This window comes from Protopterus annectens, chromosome 2.part1, assembly GCF_019279795.1.
Source record: "Protopterus annectens isolate FY-2018-M chromosome 2.part1, PAN1.0, whole genome shotgun sequence".
NCBI lineage: Eukaryota > Metazoa > Chordata > Ceratodontiformes > Protopteridae > Protopterus > Protopterus annectens.
Window position 1 is genome coordinate 613,409,302 of NC_056729.1, and position 20,261 is coordinate 613,429,562.

The 20,261-nt window shown below is 42.0% G+C and overlaps 1 protein-coding gene across 1 annotated transcript in view; it reads right to left on the reverse strand.

The window, feature by feature from the left end:
- The window catches only part of LOC122794876 (nuclear body protein SP140-like protein), a 619,738-nt gene that overhangs the window by 516,449 nt on the left and 83,028 nt on the right, over window positions 1-20,261 (reverse strand). Inside the window, exon 7 of the mRNA XM_044063475.1 lies at window positions 3,120-3,247. Coding sequence (XP_043919410.1) covers window positions 3,120-3,247 — 128 coding nt within the window. The remainder of the gene's footprint in view (window positions 1-3,119; window positions 3,248-20,261) is intronic.

The following is a 20,261-nucleotide window of genomic DNA, read 5'->3' on the forward strand; positions in this document are numbered from 1 at the left end:
AGCCAGTTTGCAACCCACCTTGTGATATAGGGGTTGATGCCTAGCGTAGCGTGTTTTTCTATGATTCCTGAGTGGGGAATGGTATCAAAAGCCTTGGCCAGATCAAGGTAGGCTGTATGAACCACCTTGCCTTCATCCACAGCTCTGGTGACTTGACTCGAAGTCGACCAAGTTGTGCAGGCATGATCGACCCTTCACAAAACCAACCTGTGTGGGATCCACAGTTTGGAGATTCCCTATGTCCTTGTTTATTAGGTCCATAATGAGGAGTTACAAAGTTTTGCACATCAGACTAGTCGGGCTAATGGGACAATAGTTCCCAGGGTCTGTAATCGCTCCTCCTTTCTGGTGAGGGATGACTGTAGCAGTGCGACATTTGGTAGGGACAAAGCCTGTGGCGAGGCTGTGATTTAACAGGGCACACAGATGAGGGGTCAGTTCACTCTGTAGTTCATGCAGAACACAGCCAGGGATATTGTCAGGTCCCATAGAAGCTGTATTCTTGACCTTGGGCAGTGCTGTTTTAACCTGTGCAGCAGTAATATTGGGTGCATGGCAATCTACTGGTATTGTGATTAGTCCTTTGGGGTGGGAAGAGGGGTAAAGTTGGCACTAAATCTGTCAGCCAGTATACTGGCAATATCGGTTGGCTCAGTATAGGAGGTACCATTGCACAGCAGCTCAGAGCAAATCTGGGTATTGCCGTGGAGATTCTTTACATAACTACAGAAGGCCTTGTGGGTGTCTTTACTATCTGCTGCAATTCTGTTTTCATAGCTAGCTTGAGAGGATTTGATGAGGTATCTCAACTTTTTGTTGAGGCTGTTAAGGGAGTTTTTTTCCAGTCTTGGAACTTCACCATATTCCACATCAGTTTCCTCCTTCTGCTGTAGAATTTGTTTATAGCAAGGGACCACCAGACTGGCTTCCTTTTTTTGGAGGAGAGCATCTTGGTTCCATTGGGTATGTCGAGATCCATGCATTTGTGTACGTGTTCTTACAGTGCATGTGTGTACGATTTGGCAGTCATGCAACTATTCTCCATTTGCATGGGTGCCATGAAGTTATAACAGCCCAAAGTTAGCTTTGGAGAAGCTTTTCATGGTGGTTACCTTTGTGTGTGTGTGTGTGGGGGGGGGGGGGGTTAGGTTTGACACGAATATTCTCCAGGGTGCTTAGGAACATGAAGTGAGTCTTGGGACATGGTTGGGGAACTATAGCAGGCTACAACCTCAATCACTGTCTTACCCAATGCACCTGAAGTATCTCTGATGCGTTATGTTGGGCTACCAGTCGAGGTGTGTGCATCCTTTATGAATATGCAAACACCACCGCCTTTGGAGCTTCGGTCCAAGTTCTGGGGCCTAATGGAATGTTTTGCCACTTGAGAGAGGTCCCAGGATAGATAAAGTCAAGGCTTTTCCTTCAGAAGCTGGAAGACATGCAATAGCAATAGATGCCCAACACAAAAGCTGCAAGGAGGATTTTGTCATGTGTGTGTCTGATAACTAATGGCCCTGAAAGCCATGGTGGTTGACGTATTGGCCTTTTTACCCAGTCTCAAAGTTTCTACTCTCATTGTCTGATGGGAGAAGATTAAAAGAGGGAAACATCCTAAGTTTATCTGTAGCAGAGAAATAACTGGGGTATGCATCAGGGCACCTAGAGAGGTATTTACAATTCTCAGGGAACTTGTAGAAGTGATCAGGCTTCTTGGGGCTGGGGTTCGTGAAGCATTGTGAAAGGCATCCACAATGCACGATACACAGGTGGGATTACACAGGGGCCAGGAGCATAAACTTGTAGAAGTTGATATATTTTCTGGACTTCAGAAATTTGGGAAGTATCCCATTTAAAAGTGTTCTCCCATATTCAAGAGTTTCACCAGAGGACATTTCTTCCATGGGGGAGTCGGTACTGACCGACTCCTCTTCAGGGGAAACATTCCTGGGAAGAAGGGATGTGTGTGGAATAATCCAGATATTCCTCATCAGAGGAAGAAACATCAGATGTGATGAACTGTCCCTAATCCTTTTCTGAGAAGGATGGAAGCAGCTGTAGGAGCAGGATGAGAGGAAGGTGGCTTGAATGCCTTGAAAGCCTGAATCGATCTTTGAGTAAAGGCCTGCAAATCTGTAGGGGACAAATGCTTAGTCTTCTTTCTTTGCAGGAAAAACAATCCCATGCAACGAAGGACTGGACAAAGGCTACATTCAAATGCATCCGACTGGATCTCTCTTGGTTGGGTGCAAGGTACTCTCCCAGGACCCTCCATACTTTTGAGACCAAGTTCCCCCATGACATCCTGATACAACTTTACAGGACTTGTGGTCATGGTTAGAGCCTAAACAAGAGAGACTCCAAGGATGGCTGTCCTTATGTGGAATTAGTCTTCCTACACTGGTACTTGCCTTTCTTGGATGACATAACCAAAACAGTAATAAACAAATTCTCCAACACGGCACTTGTCTAGCAAAAAGCTAAAGTTGCAAATGTGAAACGATCAGATAGTTGGAATGACGTTCTGATTGGCAGCAGAAGAGTTCTGAGGATGGTACGTGCATATGTTGCTTTTATGGTCTACGTCCAACAGCAGCCTATATGTGATGTTCCACGTACCCTACAGCAGTACAAGACTTTTGTATGCTGGCCAACACTGTATCACCTTCAGACAGGAGATCCCTCAGGTTAAGAATGCTGCAGCAACTGAACAGAAGAGCATCAGATCACTTGAAACTGAGAAAAACCTGTTAAGACTTTCTCCATTCTCTGTCTGTATCACATTGGACTTTAAGGGTGTAGAAGGTTGGAATTTGCCTTCAACAGTCTTCTTACAGACTTGGTTTATGTATCTGACAACCTCGAAAGCCCAGAGGAAATTGGCATCAGTGGACAGACATGTGAAACATATTTGGAAATACAACACACTACTGAAGTAATACTCTTTTTATAAGCACCACCCTGAACTGTAGTGAAGCTCTCAGTCTTTCTACAATTAGGCACTGACCTTTAAGAGCAGTTCTTAAGGTATGACATTTTGGCCAATACATATTCATTACCCTGAAAATGTCAGCATAGATAACAAAGCATTTAAGTTGGTAATAAAGCCATTTACACACCTGGAGTCTGGAACGGATGGGATTTCTGGAATGTGGCAGCTCGTATGGAATGCACGGGGACACTCATCACAGCAGCTCAGATCACCACCATCTTTGCAAACAGCACAGACATCATCATTTTCATCCTGCTGTGTTAATAAATGTTACTTTTTTTAAACATCTTCATTAAATTCCATTCTAAGACAAAGACAAGTACACAAGCATTAAAAGAAAAACAGACAAAAGTTATGTACTTACCATAATGATATATCCATGTTGTCAGCTTCTGTCTTACTCAATGCATGGGTCTGTGGATCAGACTTTGGATCCAAAGCTCGGGCTCCTCTCCGTATAAATAATGCTCCTTCTTTGCACTGAGCTGCCTTAGACTGAATTTGTCAGCTTCCTACAACAAGGACAATCACACCCCAGAAAACAGAAAATACTCCAGAACCAATAGAATATGAAGAGAGATCTGGAAAGGGGATGGAGAGAGGAAACTGGAGGAGAATGGGAGCAGATAAAACAGATCACTATATAAGTACATAACTGATATCCAGTGTTGCCCTTTCATCCATCCTCAACATATGGGACAGAGTCCCAGCTACTCTAAACATTGGAAGGCTTCACAGAGAGATATTTTGGATAATGTCTGAATAAATGGGTGCAAGTCCAGTTTGTAGGGAGATATGAAGGTGTGACTAGACCACACAACTGCTGAACAAATGTCCTTAATTGGTACTCTGGAGAAAAAGGCAGCTGAAGGAGTGACTGACCTAGTAGAATGAGTGTTAGACAGGTGGGGATGCATGCAAGATCCTTTGCCCCATGCGAGTATGTCCAACCTGTGAGATAACTTGTGATGGTTGCCCTTGGGGAAATGCAGAAGAGAGAACCAATGCGGTCTCGGCCAAAAGGGAGTCACCAACAAGATTTTGGGAGTGTCCTGTTGAACTTTGAACAGGACTTCTGGAATAAGGGGAAGTGGAAGGAATGCATATAGAAACATCCCCTTCCAAGAGAAAGGGTGCCCACCTTCCACACCAGAGGACCTGGGACTGGCACAAAATAAAAGGAAATTGTTGTTCAGAGAGAAGGCAAACAGATCTACTTGAGGAGTACCCCTCTGGTGGGCAATGTCCAGAAACATCCCTGTGAAGGATCTATTCATGGGATTGAGCTAAGGACCTGCTCAGAGTGTCTGCCACAGTATTTAGACCCGAGGAAATGTAAACTGCCTGAAGAGTCACTTGATACAGGACAGCAAGATTCCATACCAAGAGTGCCAGGCAGTAAGATCTTGTACCACCCTGCTTGTTTATATACCACATCACTGTGGTATTGTCTGTAAATACCTTGAGAGGTCCTGAAGAGAAACAAAGATGAAAAGCTTGAAGCACCAACAGAACTCATCTCTGACATTGATGGGCTCTTTCCTGTTGAAGGGCAACCACACCCCCTGCGCCTTTAGGGAGACAAAAGCTCCACTCCAACCCATGTCTGAAGCATCTGTGAACAGTTCCCGAGTCGTAAGAGGGGGATGAAAAACGAGCCCTGGATTTGATGATAAAATACAGTTATCTACACTTACCATTAAATGTAGATGTTATAGTGTATTCACTGTTGCAGTCCTGATTTGTGGGACTTCCTGCTGTGGAAGCCTTTGGCCGGCCGGACTACCAGAGGAAAAAATCTCCCCCCACCTAATGCTGGCAGACTCACTTCGCGGACATCAATATGCTTAGGTATAAAGTGAGCCAGCTGACACCATTACATTTTTTTTCTTGCCTCTTAGAAGGTAGAAACCTACAGGATGAAACATAAGCAAGAAAAGGTAGAAAGAGAGGCCTGCAGGGTTAGTGGGTCCTCTGGATAGTGCAGAAAATAGAAACAGACTACTACTATAGGCAAAAATGGGGAAGGAGGGAGGGAAAATACTGAAACAGTCTATACAATCAAACTACATTTATGGTTAAGGGTACACTAACTGTACTACGTTCTTTGTGTTTCACCGTTGCAGTACTGACTTGTGGGATGATTCCCAAAGATGAGAAGCGGTTGTGGTGTTTGGTAAAGGTATGCACAGATGACAAGGTAGCAGCATCCCAAATGTCTTTGGTAGGCACTCCTTTCAGAAGGTAGCAGAGGTAGAAGTGGCCCTAGTAGAGGGAGTCCTTACATTTTCAGGGAGCTTCTTGCCAGGATGGCTGTAACAAAAGAAAAGAGTGGGAGATCCACTTGGAGATGGTCAGTTTGGAGACTAGTTTCCCTTCAGAGCCAGTGGCAAAGGACACAGTTGGTCTGATTTCCTGAAAGATTTAGTTCTGTCAAGATAGTAGCGAAGGAGGCTGTGCACATCCAGAGGAGTGAATTTAATGTTTCTTTGAAAGTGAGCTTGTAAGAGTCTCAGATGACCTTCAGAACCCACTTGTCTGAAGTAATGAGGGGAAAGTTTTCTTTGAACAGGGACAGCCTTCCTCCTGCACTTTCTGGAGAGCTTGGGAGGTGGAGGAGGGGAATGAAAGGGTCACTGCTTTCTCTGCCAGAGCAATGTGGCCTAGAACTCCCCTGCCTAGGGGTTTCAGAGGACCACTGCCTAGGCCTCTGTGCTTGCTGCTTCCTTTCAGTCCATTCTCTGAGGCTTCCTCTGGCCTCCGTTTGATTGAGAGGGAAAGGACCACTATTTAGTGCAATAATTCCTATTAACCCTAGGAGGCTGAACTCGGAAGTAGTCCTTCATAGTTTGCATAGATTTTGCTTTATCTTCCATTTTTTTCTCTTTACCACAGCCTCAGCCTTTGACACAAAAAGAAGCCCTTATCCAGGGGTGTATCTAGAAGCTTGGATTTGGCAGGGTAAGTCAAGCATGTCTTCTATTGACAAAGCTAGATACAACACTTCTGACAGAGGCCTCCATAGCATAACCATAGTGTAGAGCTGGAAGCCAGAATGGCAAAAGTCAAACAATTCTGCAGAAATGTTCCTGTTCTCCAGGGAGAAAATATTTTGTTTCATTTTACCTAAAATACTTTTATAATATGAAACTGGCACTTAAGGGCTCTCATTGCTAGGGTAGCAGAGATGTAGTTTTTCTTTTAACCAAACCTATCAAGGGCCCTGCTTTCCTTGTCAGTAGGTAAAGGATTCTTAGAGCTCACTTTTGTTCCCTTGGGCCCTGGAGTGAATCTCTGGGTCAGCTGAGTGGTTTTTGAAGAGGTATTTATGACAGTCTAGCACCATGTAAAACCTGCCTGGTTTTCTGGGTTCAGGGAAGAGTCCATTAAAGCATTCTCTACCATCTCCAGTACAGGAGTAATAACAAAAGGTTTCTGTTCTGAGAGGTCAAGGAACTCCCTAACCCTCTTTTTAGATTGCGGGTATTCCTGTGCCTCCCATTAGAAATGTTCCCTCATGACATTGTAGATTCTCCTCAGAATATAAATCCTCAAAGGTAAGATTCCTCCTCAAAGACAGACCTCTCCTGGTCAGAGTCCTCATCTGATTCAGGAGATGAGAAAATTTCAGGGGTAGGATCATCACTCTTTCTTTTCCTTGAGGAAGACTCAAAGTGGGTTGCCCAGCTCTGACTACGGAGATGGGGTCCTCAGCTAATTTGATCAGGTCTTGCCGATAACCTGCTCAGTGGGAGCTGGTAGGCCTACGCATAGGACCTGAGGTAGAAACTGCTTTAGCCTTGGGCCTAGGTACAAACACCAACCGGACGCCAGTCTCTTTGTAAAGCAAAACCGATGCAGGCTGCTGCCTCAAAGGAACATCACCATTACAAGATTGTTCTTCTGAAGCAGAGGTTTGTTGAGCGACTCCAGACCCAAATGGGGGAACTAAAATCCAAAGCCTGTGTAGAAGTTGAGGGACCCGACAACATGGTGGACTCCATAAGGGTCTCGACAGACGCCTGTGCCACCACCTTGGTTGCAGAAGGGGGCTGCGAAAGCCCCTCTCCTTCCTCAATACCTAGCCTTGGGGATGTGGCCGATGGTGAATGGTTACTGTCAGAGGCCCTAAGCCTGGATCTTTATCTTTCTTACGCTTAGGAAGCTCAACCTCCAGATGAATGGCAGACATCACAGAAAGATACACAGAAGACTGCAAACCATGATGCCTAGCTAAGATTTTGGTCCTACGCCTGATAGTCCTAGGATTGAAATGGGGGAAAAAACGACAACTAGGGACATTGAGATCGAGGCCTAGCCAGGTGACACAAAGTATGCAAGTCTCAGTGTGTGACAATTGTTAACCTTTTCTGACAAGAGTTAAAGCAAGAAAGTCCTCAACAGGGTACTTGGCTTTAGAAGATTTCTCTCTGGTGCGGACCAACCTCGCCCACTGAAACATTGCTTCAGGCTCTGATGGCAAGAAAAGACTGATGTAATGGCATCAGCTGGCTCCCTTCATACCCAAGCGTACCGATGTCAGGGAAGGGAGTCTGCCAGCCTTAAGAGGAGGGAGATTATTACTCTGGTAGTCAGGCAGGCTAAGGGCTTCCACAGCAGGAAATCCCACAAGTCAGGACTATAACAGTAAAATACAAAGAACATCTGCTGGCTCCACCAGGCAGGGTTCTTCTTGAGACAAGGTGGAAGATGAACAAATTCTAGAGCATGTGCATGAAGCCAAACTGACTTCAGGAACCACTGAAACTTTCTCATGGGGAGTTTAGGCAGAGGGAGCACAGGGATGGTGGCAACTATAAAACACAGAAGTCTCAAACTCCCTGGCTGTACAGAAGGGCAGAGGAAGAAGCATGTGAAAGGAGGAAATGAGAGTTAAGGCCTTGAGAGGGGGCAGAGATGCCAGCATAGGCACCATCTGAATCCTACAACCCAGAAAAACATGAGCTTGAGAGTCAGAAGAATTTTTCAACTGTACATAGAAAACTGGGCTCCCTCTATAGAATTAAAACATTCCTATCCCCAACAGCCAAAGCTACTTTGGCTCACTCTCATCTCATCTCCACTCTTCTCTATGCCTCACCAATTTACACCAACCTAAAGAAAACTAATCTTACTAAATTGACCACTACTTACAATAGTATAGCTAGATTTGTTACTGGTAATCAATTCAGAACACATCACTGCCTGAACCTACAACAAATTCACTGGCTTGAATTACAAAACATGTTGCTTCTTTCTCAACTTTCCATCATCCACAAATCTTTTTATCTGCCAAACAACACTCCTTCATTTTCTAACCTCCTCACCCCTTACTCTAACCTGAGCTCTCTCCGCTCCTCTAACAAACTCCTAGTCTCTGCTACCAAATCCAATAACCTTGCTGGTGACTCCCTGTTTTCTAACTCCATTGGTAAACACTGGAACTTATTGCCCACTGAACTAACTTCTATTTTATCTCCTGTCCTCTTCAAACAAAAACTTAGACTCCACCTTACTAAACACTGGCTATGCCCCTGCCTTAACCCTGACTGAACCCATGTATTTTAGCTCATCCCACTACCCCTTGATCTCTGTGATCTTTGCTACCTTTCTACTTTTTTTTTTTCTCACTATTCTATCACTTACCTCTCCTTCATCCTTCTCATTCCTAATTATATTACTCAGTTTACTAAAGACTCCTAGAAATTTCTAATATAATCTATCCTACTTACTTAGCTGTCCTTAAACACCCTTTTCTCTTTCTTATAATGTTTGAATATTTTAAATAACGTATGCCTGTGTTCTGCTTCAAAGAGTCATAAGTACACTTTTGTACAACTGTTTATTTGTGCCTATTATAAGTTTGACTCTTTGTATAATATTGTCCTGATACAGAATACTTTGTATGCTGCTCTCTTTTGCATCTTATGTAATAGTTATTATGTCTTTGTGGAGCTTTTCTCCCCGGGCCTCTGCTGAAAATGGAAATATATCCAGCCAGACTAGCCCGGTTAACAAATGTAAAATAAATAAATAAAGTTTGTGAACCCCAGACTATGAAGTGAAATGGCAAAATGAAGATATTGCAATGGGATCTCTGGACAGGATGCCTGAATCAGCAGGTTGTCCAAGTAAAGAAATACCTATATCTCCTGAAACCTGCAAAAAGCAATCACAGGAGCAAGGCATTTAGTGAATACCCTTGGGGCATTAGAAAGCCGAATAAGCAAAGCAGAATACTGAAAATGCCACGAAGCAGCAGAGAAATGCAATAACGTCCTGAAAAGGGGATGGATTGGAATATGGATATAAGCAACCTTGAGATTCAGAATCATATAAGCCTGAGAAAGCAAAAAAAAGAGGGAAACAGAGTCTGAAGGGACAACATTCAAAAAGTGGGCAACCTGAGATGCGTTTAGATGGAGGTGGTCTAGAACAGGCCTCCAAGTACCCTCTTTTCTGGGTACTAGAAACATCCTGCAGTGAAATTCCCCTCCTCCTTCAGGATACAGGCACCTCTTGAATACTACCCAGGGTCAAAAGGTCTTGAAGCACCTCTGGGGAAAAATGGGAGTTATTCCCAAGGGGGATGAGGAATTTCATAAAAAAGTGGGAAGGGGTTTTCACACCATAAATTACCCCTGGAAAATATGGACAGAACCCAAGAATCCAGAGTAATCTGAAGTGAAACAGGGAGAGAGAGGCGAAGAGAAACACAAACGTGCCTGGGAAGAAACAGATGGTCACAGAGCACCTAGTCTTATCTGTAAAAAACGACTTCAGAGTCCCTTAAATCTGGGTAGCCTTAGTAGGAGCCACGTGATTGTCACTCTTTGTTCTTAGGGGGAGAGCGAGATTGCCAGTAAACAAAGACTGGCTTATTGGGGTAGTTTCTCTGAAATTTAGCAACAGGAGAGACCAACATGAGAGTTCCTATAAATCCTTCCCCTTATCCTAAAAGAACTTAAATCGGCAACAGCCTCGCCAAACAAGTATTTATTATCAAGAGGGTTATCCATCAGCTTAGCCTCGATATCAGGCAATGGTTGAAATCTAAGCCAGGAATACCTCATCACTGACCCAGAAGCAGCAGCCCTAGAAGCATCTGTTGCATCACAACTACACTTAATGGAATGATGAACCACATGTAAGGAAATCCATAACAAGGAAAGAGCAGACCTTTTACCCAGAGTCTGAAAGATCAGAAATAACCTGACAAGCCCGAGAAGAGAGCACCAACACATACTTGGACATAAGGGTCTAATAAACAATAGCCCTACAAGCCAGGGTAGCAGAGGTGTGAACTTTCTTGCCTAGTCTTTCTGTGGTTTTGCCGTCTATCAGAAGGCAGCAACTTGGGCGAAGAAAGCAATTGAGAGGGCTTATCAGATGCTACAGACACCACAGAGTGGTCAGCAGTAGGACACATACAAAAAGTTAGTCCTCAGGCACCCTATAAAATCTATCAGGTTTCTTGGGAGCAGGGATTCCGGGATGCATTTGAGAAAGCATCCAACTAATCGGCCAAAACAGAAAGAACATCAGAAAGTTGCAGAGATTCCACAGGCCTGAGTACAATCCCATTTAAAAAACTCCAGCATCCTGGAGATTCTGTCCCCAAAAGAAATTTCTTCAAATGAAGTATCAAGGAATTTAAGAGTAAGCAAAGGATTCCTCATCAGAATCCAAATCAAACTCCAACGCAGAGGAATCCTGCTTCCTAGGTCTTTTAAGTGGAGTAGAAGACCAAGGGTGAGCTGAAACAGAACCCCCCAGAAGAGGTTTCAACGCCATCAAAGCATTAAACTCGGAGTGAAGGCCTGCCACTCCACTCTGTGGATCTCTAGGGGTAGGGGCAGGAGAAACAGGTTTAGTAGTTTTGTTTTTTCTTTAATGGGATGTCTACCTTGTAAAACCTGGAGGCTGACCCAGGACGGCATTCAACAGTAGTAGGGACTTATTCCCAGACTAAAATCTAAGGAACACCCCTTAGCCTCTATGAAATAATCAACTGTGGTTAAACAAACATCTACAAAGCCTCATTGTAAGTGCTTAAAGCCAGATTCCTGCCAACCTCCAACCTAGATGTGGCAGAGGAATCAGACAACAAAGCCGGGCGAACCTCCATGCATTCACTTACCTCAGGAGAAACATCTGGCAGAGGTTGGACAGTGGAAGATTCTGGCCTAGGTTTTTTTTTTTTTTTTTTTAAGCCTTCTTCCTCGATGGCAGACATTGGGGGCAGGAAGTTCCTTCCATAGTGCCCTTAGCAAGAAACTAAAGTTGCTGATTCTCCATATACAAGACTAAGGAAGAAAGCCTACTACGCAGAGTCTTCGGTGCAAAAGACTGACAGATGGAGCAGGACTTGTAGTTGTGAGAGACACCAAAGCAAAACACATACTGTTTGTGGCAGTCTTTATGAGGAATCTGTCTCCTACACAGGCATTTACCCTTCTTGAATGACGTGAAACCCCAGATGCAGCCAAAGACAATAAAGAAACCCCAGTGAGGCACTTACCTGCAACGGTTCAGAAATCAGCAACGGGATGTATGAGTTCAGACCAATGGCAGAGATGGCATTCGGACTGGCGGCAAAAAAGTTCTGAGGATGGTACTTCCGGATGTCACCTTTATGCCCTATGCTACATGAGGAACATGTGTGAGACGTATGGCATACCAAAGGCTTTTCTATACTGGCCTGACATCGGGCTGCCCTAGGCTGGGAATCCCAGATGTTAATACTCCAACAGTGAATGGAAGCACATCTGCAAATACATATATTTTCATCACCCCCCACCGAAACAGGGCACTTTGTTTTTTCAGACTACTCCCTCCCTCCTTTTCTTCCAGTAACTTGTAGCTATCCAAACACTAAACCACATGTGTAAATCTACACTTACTCTTCCTGGGCTTGTCTACTGCTCCCTTTAAATTCTTAAACACAAACTGAGAAAACAGATAAGCAAAAAAACTGCAAAGCTGAATACGCTGGAACACACCATGATAAACACTTGTCCAAATTAACAGAAGTACCAATGTCTCCTAAAAAAAATCTCAAAAGATGAACATGAATTGATCGTTCTAAAGTATTGACTGTTTCGGCATTCCCTTGAACTACAAAACATCAAGTCATCTATAAACCTTTTGTAATATACAACTTGAAACTGGTTAAAATAAAATGTAACAATTTCTTGCTCCCACCACCCCATCACAATGTTGGCAAAAAAAGGGGCAACCATTGTCCCCATTACTATGCCTTGAATTTGTTTATAAGATTTGTTAAACAAAAAAATGATTTTTCAAAATATCCAACAAATTACAATGAAAATTGATGACATTAGTACGACAATTAGTAAAATGATTTAAATACATTCTAACATATCCAACCCCTATTTCATGTGGGATGCATGTGTATAATGAAGTAACATCTAAAGTAAACAGAATATATTTGGATCAAACCTTACTATATCATTAAACAATCTAAAACTTTCCAAAAAAACTCCATGAGGCCTTTAAAAAACATTCCATGTTTTGAACATAACACTGTAAAAAAGAATCCACAAGTAAGGAAATACCTTCCATAACAATTTAGTGCAGTGGAGGTGAATACCAACGGACAGCACAGTGAGACTATGAAAAGTATTGGTTTTATACAAGCAAAGAAAGGTAAATCGAAGGGACTGTATTCAAATATAGCAGCAGCGCTAAATAATGGTGAGAATCCGTTTAGTTGTACCAAAAGACTAACGGACACTTAGTTTAACTGAACACAAGGCTTTATGTGACAATATAAGTAAGTTGCTTAAAAAATATAAAAGCACTGATATTGAAAATAAATATTTTTGTAAATGCATTGAATTAAATATAGTGCCTAAGGGACTTCGTTTTTTTTAAATGCCCCAATGCATAACTGATAAAGACCATTTTTTCAACAACTTAAAAGATTTCTTTAATGAAGCAGTTGTCAATTTTCTAAAATTACTTGTGGAGCGCAAAAATAACATTATAATGGGTCTTGAAGACATTCTTAAGGCTGAACAAGCCATTGAAACCAGATTTCAGTTTATATTTTCTGAAAGAACTGAGTCTTCTCTTCTACTTGAGTTAGAACAGCGCGAAAAAACATTAACACAAAGAAAAATAATAAATTGGATCATGACTTGACTGCATATGAAATGGACATTGCATACAGCATGTTCCTTCCTAATAACAGTAATAACATTCTGTTCAACAAAAGGAACTTTCAAGCTTCCAAATCAATCTACCTTAAACATACATCTAATAGACCCGCCTTTTCGAGTGATGCCACAAATGAAATTATACCATCCATGTCTTCTTCAAACAGTAGTAGGATGGTTAAAACTAACAAAGAAGTTAATGGGTCTGTGGATGAAGGCATTTTTCATGAAGAAACGGATGTTCCTCTTCTTAACAATGAACTGGGGGACAAAACTAAATCTTTTTTAGCCTTCGAAAAAGAAAAAAGGCAATTGAGACCGAAGCCCATAACCATGTGCAAGAAGGGCCAGAGTGTTCTGTTAACATCGGATTCCTCAACAGACAACGAATGAGGTACAACGCTTTTGTGAAAGACATTTTGAATTTGTCTAGTTTTAATTTAAATGCCAACCATATTACTTTGTTGAGGTTAGGGTTAAATTTTGTTCCTAGTATGAAAACTAATTTTACTAATGCAGTTGTTGAGCTTAAGTAATTTACTATTAAACTAGTCTTACTTATTGAAAGTTGTTAGAAACACTGAACAGCTGTTGGTCAAACCATCCTGTTTTACTCCATTGTTGAATCGCACTTTAAAAACTTTTGAATCAGCTTGTGAAACTGAATTTAGGAGTTTTTTTAGGATTTAATAGACAGCATCCTATGGGTGACAATTTGAGTGCAGAACTTAGAATTGCTATGAAAGAAATGTGTGAAAACAAATCCATACGTATTATGAAAAGTGATAAAGGGACTATGCTTGTCCTAATGGACCAAATGGATTATGTAGCAAAGATGGAAAACATGCTTGTAAATGAAAGTGAATACAAAAAAGTTAAGATTGACATTTTAAAATGTTATAAATATGTTTCTGATTTTTTTGTATGATAGTCTGATGGCAAGTGATTTGAATGCGGCTATGCATACTTTTTGTAATATAGAAAATCCCAAAGTTGGTGTGTTATTCGGCATTCCGAAGACACGAGTTTATCCAACCCCCCTTTTAGACCTATTATTTCTGCACCAAATTATGTTACGGAAGGTATTTCCTTACTTGTGGATTCTTTTTTAGTGTTATGTTCAAAACATGGAATCTTTTTTAAAGAACTCCTGGAGTTTTTTGGAAAGTTTTAGATTGTTTAATGAAATAGTAGGGTTTGATCCAAATAAATATATTATGTTTACTTTAGATGTTACATCATTATACACATGCATCCCACATGAAATAGGGGTTGAATATGTTAGAATGTATTTAAATCGTTTTACTAATCGTCATACTAATGTCATCAATTTTCATTGTAATTTGTTGGATATTTTGAAAAATCATTATTTTAACAAGTCTTATTATAAACAAATTCAAGACATAGCAATGGGAAAAGCAGTTGCCCCTTCTTTTGCCAACATTGTGATGGGAGCAAAAAATTGTTAAATCTTATTTCAACAAGTTTCAGGTTGTATATTACAAAAGGTTTATAGATTACTTGATATTTGTAGTTCAAGGGAATGCCGAAACAGTCAATACTTTAGTTAGAACTATCAATTCATGTTCATCTTTTCTCAAATTTGTTGTAGGAGACATTGGTACTCCCTTTAAATCCCTCCCCCCATCTTCTGAGTTGCACTGTTCGACTCGTACAGTTAACTACCTCTGAAAACCTTACCTTTTGCCACAGCCAAAGCTTACCATCAAAACAATCAGAAAAGAACCCAATCAGTTTCCCTACAATTAGCATCGCTGACTCATTTAGTTAAAGTGCAGTACCCAGCTTGCCCTTTTAGAAGTTAAAATACTACAACTACTCTTACCCAGTAACATTTTACACTGCAAACTAATATCTTTAGCAAAATCTAACTTGCATATTTTAAAAATGGCTCCGACTCGAGCCCTACCAGTGTGCCTCCTCAGCATATTACCAACTACCACACCTCCCAAATAAATGTAATTAACAGTCCTACAAACCCATACTCGCTACAACAGTTACCAAGTCTATCACCACAGCACCCACAAAGTACCAGAAAAGCTTTTCAATTACAAGCATCTTAAATCAATGTACGTTACCATACGAAATCAAATAAAACTGAAGCTCAAATGTATCTGGCTACACACTATCCTTCAGAAAATTTCCACAAAAAATAAATCAGTGGAGATATTCACACAAACCCTGGCTCCACACAACAAAAAAACCCGCACCAACAGCGCAGCATTAAATGAACCATTCCCTTTTCCTATTCCATTCCCCAATTCAAAGCCTTCTCTTCCTGAAATATCAATCTTAGAAGCATAAACATCCAGTACATACACATGCTTCTTGTTGTTGTTCCAGTTAGGGGTCGCCCCAGCAGAACGCTAATGATTGGCAGTACATTTTTTTTCTACGGGTGCCGAGGTGACAGCTCAATGCACAACCTTCAACGAAGGCACGCCCATTCTATGCATGTCTTTCGCACGCTACTCGACCGTGGGGAAAACATGCAGACTCCACACAGAAGGCACTCCAGCCAAGAATTGAACGGGAGATCCTCTTGCAAGGCAACAATGCTACCGCTGCACCACCACGGCTTTTTGTACATACACATGCTTGTACTGCCACATATTCCCTAGATGCAATCACAGCAGCTGAAAAAAAGACAAATGACAATGAAAACACCCCAGCTGGATTCAATATAATTACACTTGACAGGAAGAATAAGCGGGGAGCTGGTACAGCTATCTGCAAGAATTCTCTACATATAACCGCATATGCACAGGAGATACTACAGCTTAATAATGCGAAACTCCTTGAATCAATAGAAAAATGTTTTATTTAGCAGCCATACGCATCTCACCAGGTAAAAACATTTCTACTGCCAAAAATATCCTACACTGGATATCCCACACAACATGAAACAATACTGATTTCATAAACCTGTACAGCTTTACACAGTTTACTACTAGACTCCACAAAAGTACTGGTATGCAATCAACCTTAGACTGGATTCTTACTAATAGACCCAACAAAACTAGGGTAGTCAGTATCCTTCCAGACAGCCTAATTGACCATCACCCTACTTGCACAACCAGAATTTACAATAAGCCAGATAAACAATTTACAGCCAAGTTTGTAAACCAAATAACTGACCAAAACACGTACGAAATCCTTGAGAATATAAATGGAAAATGATACAGTCTATGCCCTTAGACAGTCTCAAACTTCGAAATATTCCTAAAAATTCTCTATAACCTTGTACCAGTATGTACTAAAAAGTAACTAAAGTCTTCTGGACATCCATAAACTTTTATATCCAATCCAAATTACCACTCCCACATCCAACAATACTGATTCAGTTCCCACACAGTAACTATTGTTACAGACTATGTTGTCCCTCACAAACATCAATACTTCCACTACCAGTCATCCCTATGCATAATGGGAACACAACTGACCCGGGGAACTACAGACCTATAAGCTTGACCAGTGTTATCTGCAAGGCCATGGAGAGAATCATCATGGACCTGATCAATAACATAAGAACTCTCCAAATTATGGTGCAAGCCCAGCTTGGCTTGGTCAAAGGGAGGTCTTGCCTGCTCAATCTGGTGGATTTCTTTGAGAAAGCCACCAGGGACATGGATGAGGGTAGAAATACACACTTGTCTAGACCTGGCCAAAGCTTTTGACATAATTCCTTACTTGGAGATCATAGATAAACATACAGAGTTAGGCATAAACCCATACACTGTCAGATGGACAGCAAACTGGATCACTGACCAGATAGATGTTGTCCAGATAGGTTTCTCTTCCAATAAGAAACCTGTTATTAGCAGTGCCCCACAGGGCTCAGTATTGGGACCCCTCCTGTTTACTACATACTTCTCTAAAGTTAAGCCCAATATTGGGGGGAGTCTGGCTCACTAAGTTTGCAGACTACTGTAAGCTGGGAGCAAATCACTGAATCCCTATATATTTTACAGACATCCTACAAACATGCCTAAAAATGACAAATGACTGGTGCCAAAACAGTGACTAAATGCTAAAAAATGTATAATCATACCCTTTGGTATATCAGATATCCTTGCAAATTATAACACTGATAGTACACTCTAAAAGTAGACCCAGTGGTGAGGGACCTAGGAACACAGACAGATACCCTAAACTTTGACTACCAGGTAGCGATGGTACTGAGGAAATCCTTGTGGTTCAACTTGTAAGTAAAGGCATGGCATCAAGACCAAAGGAAGTCACTGCAATTGTACTTGGCCCTTACCAGGCCCATAATCGAGTACAATGCTCCCTTTCTGCATGCATCTAACCAAGCACTTACACCAACTGCAGCAGCCCCCAGAGGTTTTTCACTAAAAAAAAACACTAGGTGTAAAACCCATGTCTTATACAGACCGATGAAAAAGGCCCCAGCTCTTTACTCCATCTCATATCATTTAAGAGGTGACTTATGCCTGATCTACAAGGCATTTTCTGAACCAGCCTTGATGAAAATGTTACATAATCACGTGAGATTATACATGGGTTACGCCTTCCATGGGCCTGAACCTTATTTGTGATTAACAGAACTTGCTGGAGAGAGATTCGCATCCCAAAGGCTACCTCATCTATGGAATGAGCTTCCCATCTTCGTAAAACAAAGCCCATCCGTCAACTCTCTTCAAAAAGAATTTGGATAAATGGATGAGGAACTGTAAATTCACTCCTGGGGTGCTGCCCATGTCCTTTATGGGCAGAGGCAGTCTGTAAAATGACTCAGGGATCCAAAACCCATAGACCTACTACCCATCCCTTATTCGGGGAATTAAGATACAATACTGTCATATCCTGAGTATTACTGTCCAAGATTGTAAAGGCTCTTGTGCCATTAACCTAGTAATTACCTATGAACCTACAAGTGGAGTCTTGCAAAGAATATCACTAGAATTCTAAAAGCCATCAAAAAAAAAAAAAAAAAAAGTTATGTACTTGACATAACTTGGAATCTGTGCAACCCAGTGTCATTATTCAAGACAGATGGGTCTAGGATCAGACGTCTGATCCAAGCTGGCAACTAAAGGGACAGCTCCTGAGCTCCTCTCCTTCCCAAGATCCCTTGCTACCTACAACCCTCAGATCAAGTTTGCAGGATAGAAGAAAGGAGGCAGTGAAGACTGCCTATAAAGATGAAAAAGCTACTAAGATATACATTCCTCTGTAACTCCCAAACCACTAGGAGGGTGGGAACATAGACAACACTGGCTAGCACAGATTCCAAGTTTTGGTAAGCACATAACTATCTGATGCTTTCATTGTCATTATTGATCAATGATGGGTCAGTGTCCCCAGCTACTATGAACCCTGGGAGGCCTCAAGGAAGGACATGCCAGAGCACACAGGAATCAAAGGAAGCCCTGCTCCTGGACACAAAGTCCACCTTAAAATGAGTAACAAAAGGTATGGGGGTTAGACCAACAGTAGTGCAAATCACATAAAAAAAAAAAAGTTTTGGCAAGAAGGCAGAGGATGTGGCTACAGATCTAGTAGAGTGAGCCTTAACTCGTCCGGAAAGCTCCAGGTGTCTTTCGTAAATGTAGAAAATGTAACTGGAAATCCAATGAGAACAGATACCTTGGAAACTGCTTGACCTTTCTTGGCCTAAGAGAAGGCAACAAATACCTGATCAGACTTCCGAAATGTTTCAGTTCTCCTGAGATAAAAACGTAATTGTCTATGGACATCCAGACAATGTAACTTATACTCCCCTTTATTGTAAAAATTGTGGAAGAACACAAAGTTGAATAGGTTGATTAAGATTAGCCTCCGAAACTACCATAGACACAAAAGGAGGATTGGGCCCTAAGACACATCCTATCCTTATGGAAAACCATGAAGGTTGGCTTGAGGCACAGAGCCTGCAACTTGGAAACTCCTATCCGAGAAGTAACAGCCACCAAAAAAGGCAGTCTTCAAGGAAAGGAATCTGAGATCACAGGACACCACAGGCTCAAAGGGTTTCTGTGTCAAAGACTACAACACAAGAGAGATCCCATGGAGGGGAAGGGTCCATGTCAGGGGGGTCCCAAAGTAAAAAGATCCCTTTGAGAAAGGCTTTGCAAATCCTTGAAAAGGTAGGACTTTCATTCCAATGGAAGTTGGATATAGCCAGCAAATGGAGTGTAATCCCAGAAAAATTGGCCCCTTGATGAAAGAGAGGTCAATATAAGCTGAAAAGGGATCTAGATTGTGTTTAATCTAAATAGAAAATCTCTACCATTTGCTGGAATGCATCTTCTTGGGAGACTGCTTCTGAGAGGCCAAAATAATGCTCTTAACTGGAGAGGGAAGCCTGTACTGGGGAAGGATCACTGGAATTGGAGGAACCAAGCAGTCAAATAAAAAGACTGGAGACTGGGAAGAGGAAGCCCCCAGAGATAGGAAATAAGATCCAGAATGGGATCTAATATCCAAAGCAGATATTTCAGATAAGACCAAAAGAGGGAAAAACCACACCTGATTAGGCCAGAAGGGGGCAATGAGGATGAAAGGAGTCTTTAGGTGGTGGGCTTTCTGTAAAACGTTGGGGATGAGGGGAGCTGGGGGGTAAGCACATAGAAATCCCAATGGCTTATCGTGTACCACAGCATCCCTGCATGACTCCCCCCTGAGGAGATCAGGGCAAAGTGGTTGCTGCATTTTTGTTGTCCAGAGAGGCAAAAAAATTGCAGCAAGGAAGACCCCAACTGTTGAATATCTGACATGACACTGACGGATTCAGTGACCACTCGTGAGGACTCAGACAGATCTGCTAACTTTGTTGGCTAACACGATGCAACTGCCGGGAATGTGTGTGGCAATAAGAAAACTCTTGGAAGACCTCGCCCATTCCAATACTCTCATGGTCTCTCTGCACAGGGGATAAAGACCATGTTCCCCCCTGCTTGCTGATGTACCAGACCGCCACCATGTTGTCTGACTGAATTGCAAATGTCCCGAGAGGGAGACTGTCTTGGAAGTCTTGCATAGTCAGGACTGCTCTCATCTCCAGGACATTTATGTGCAATTTGGTCTCTAAGGGGGTACCTTGA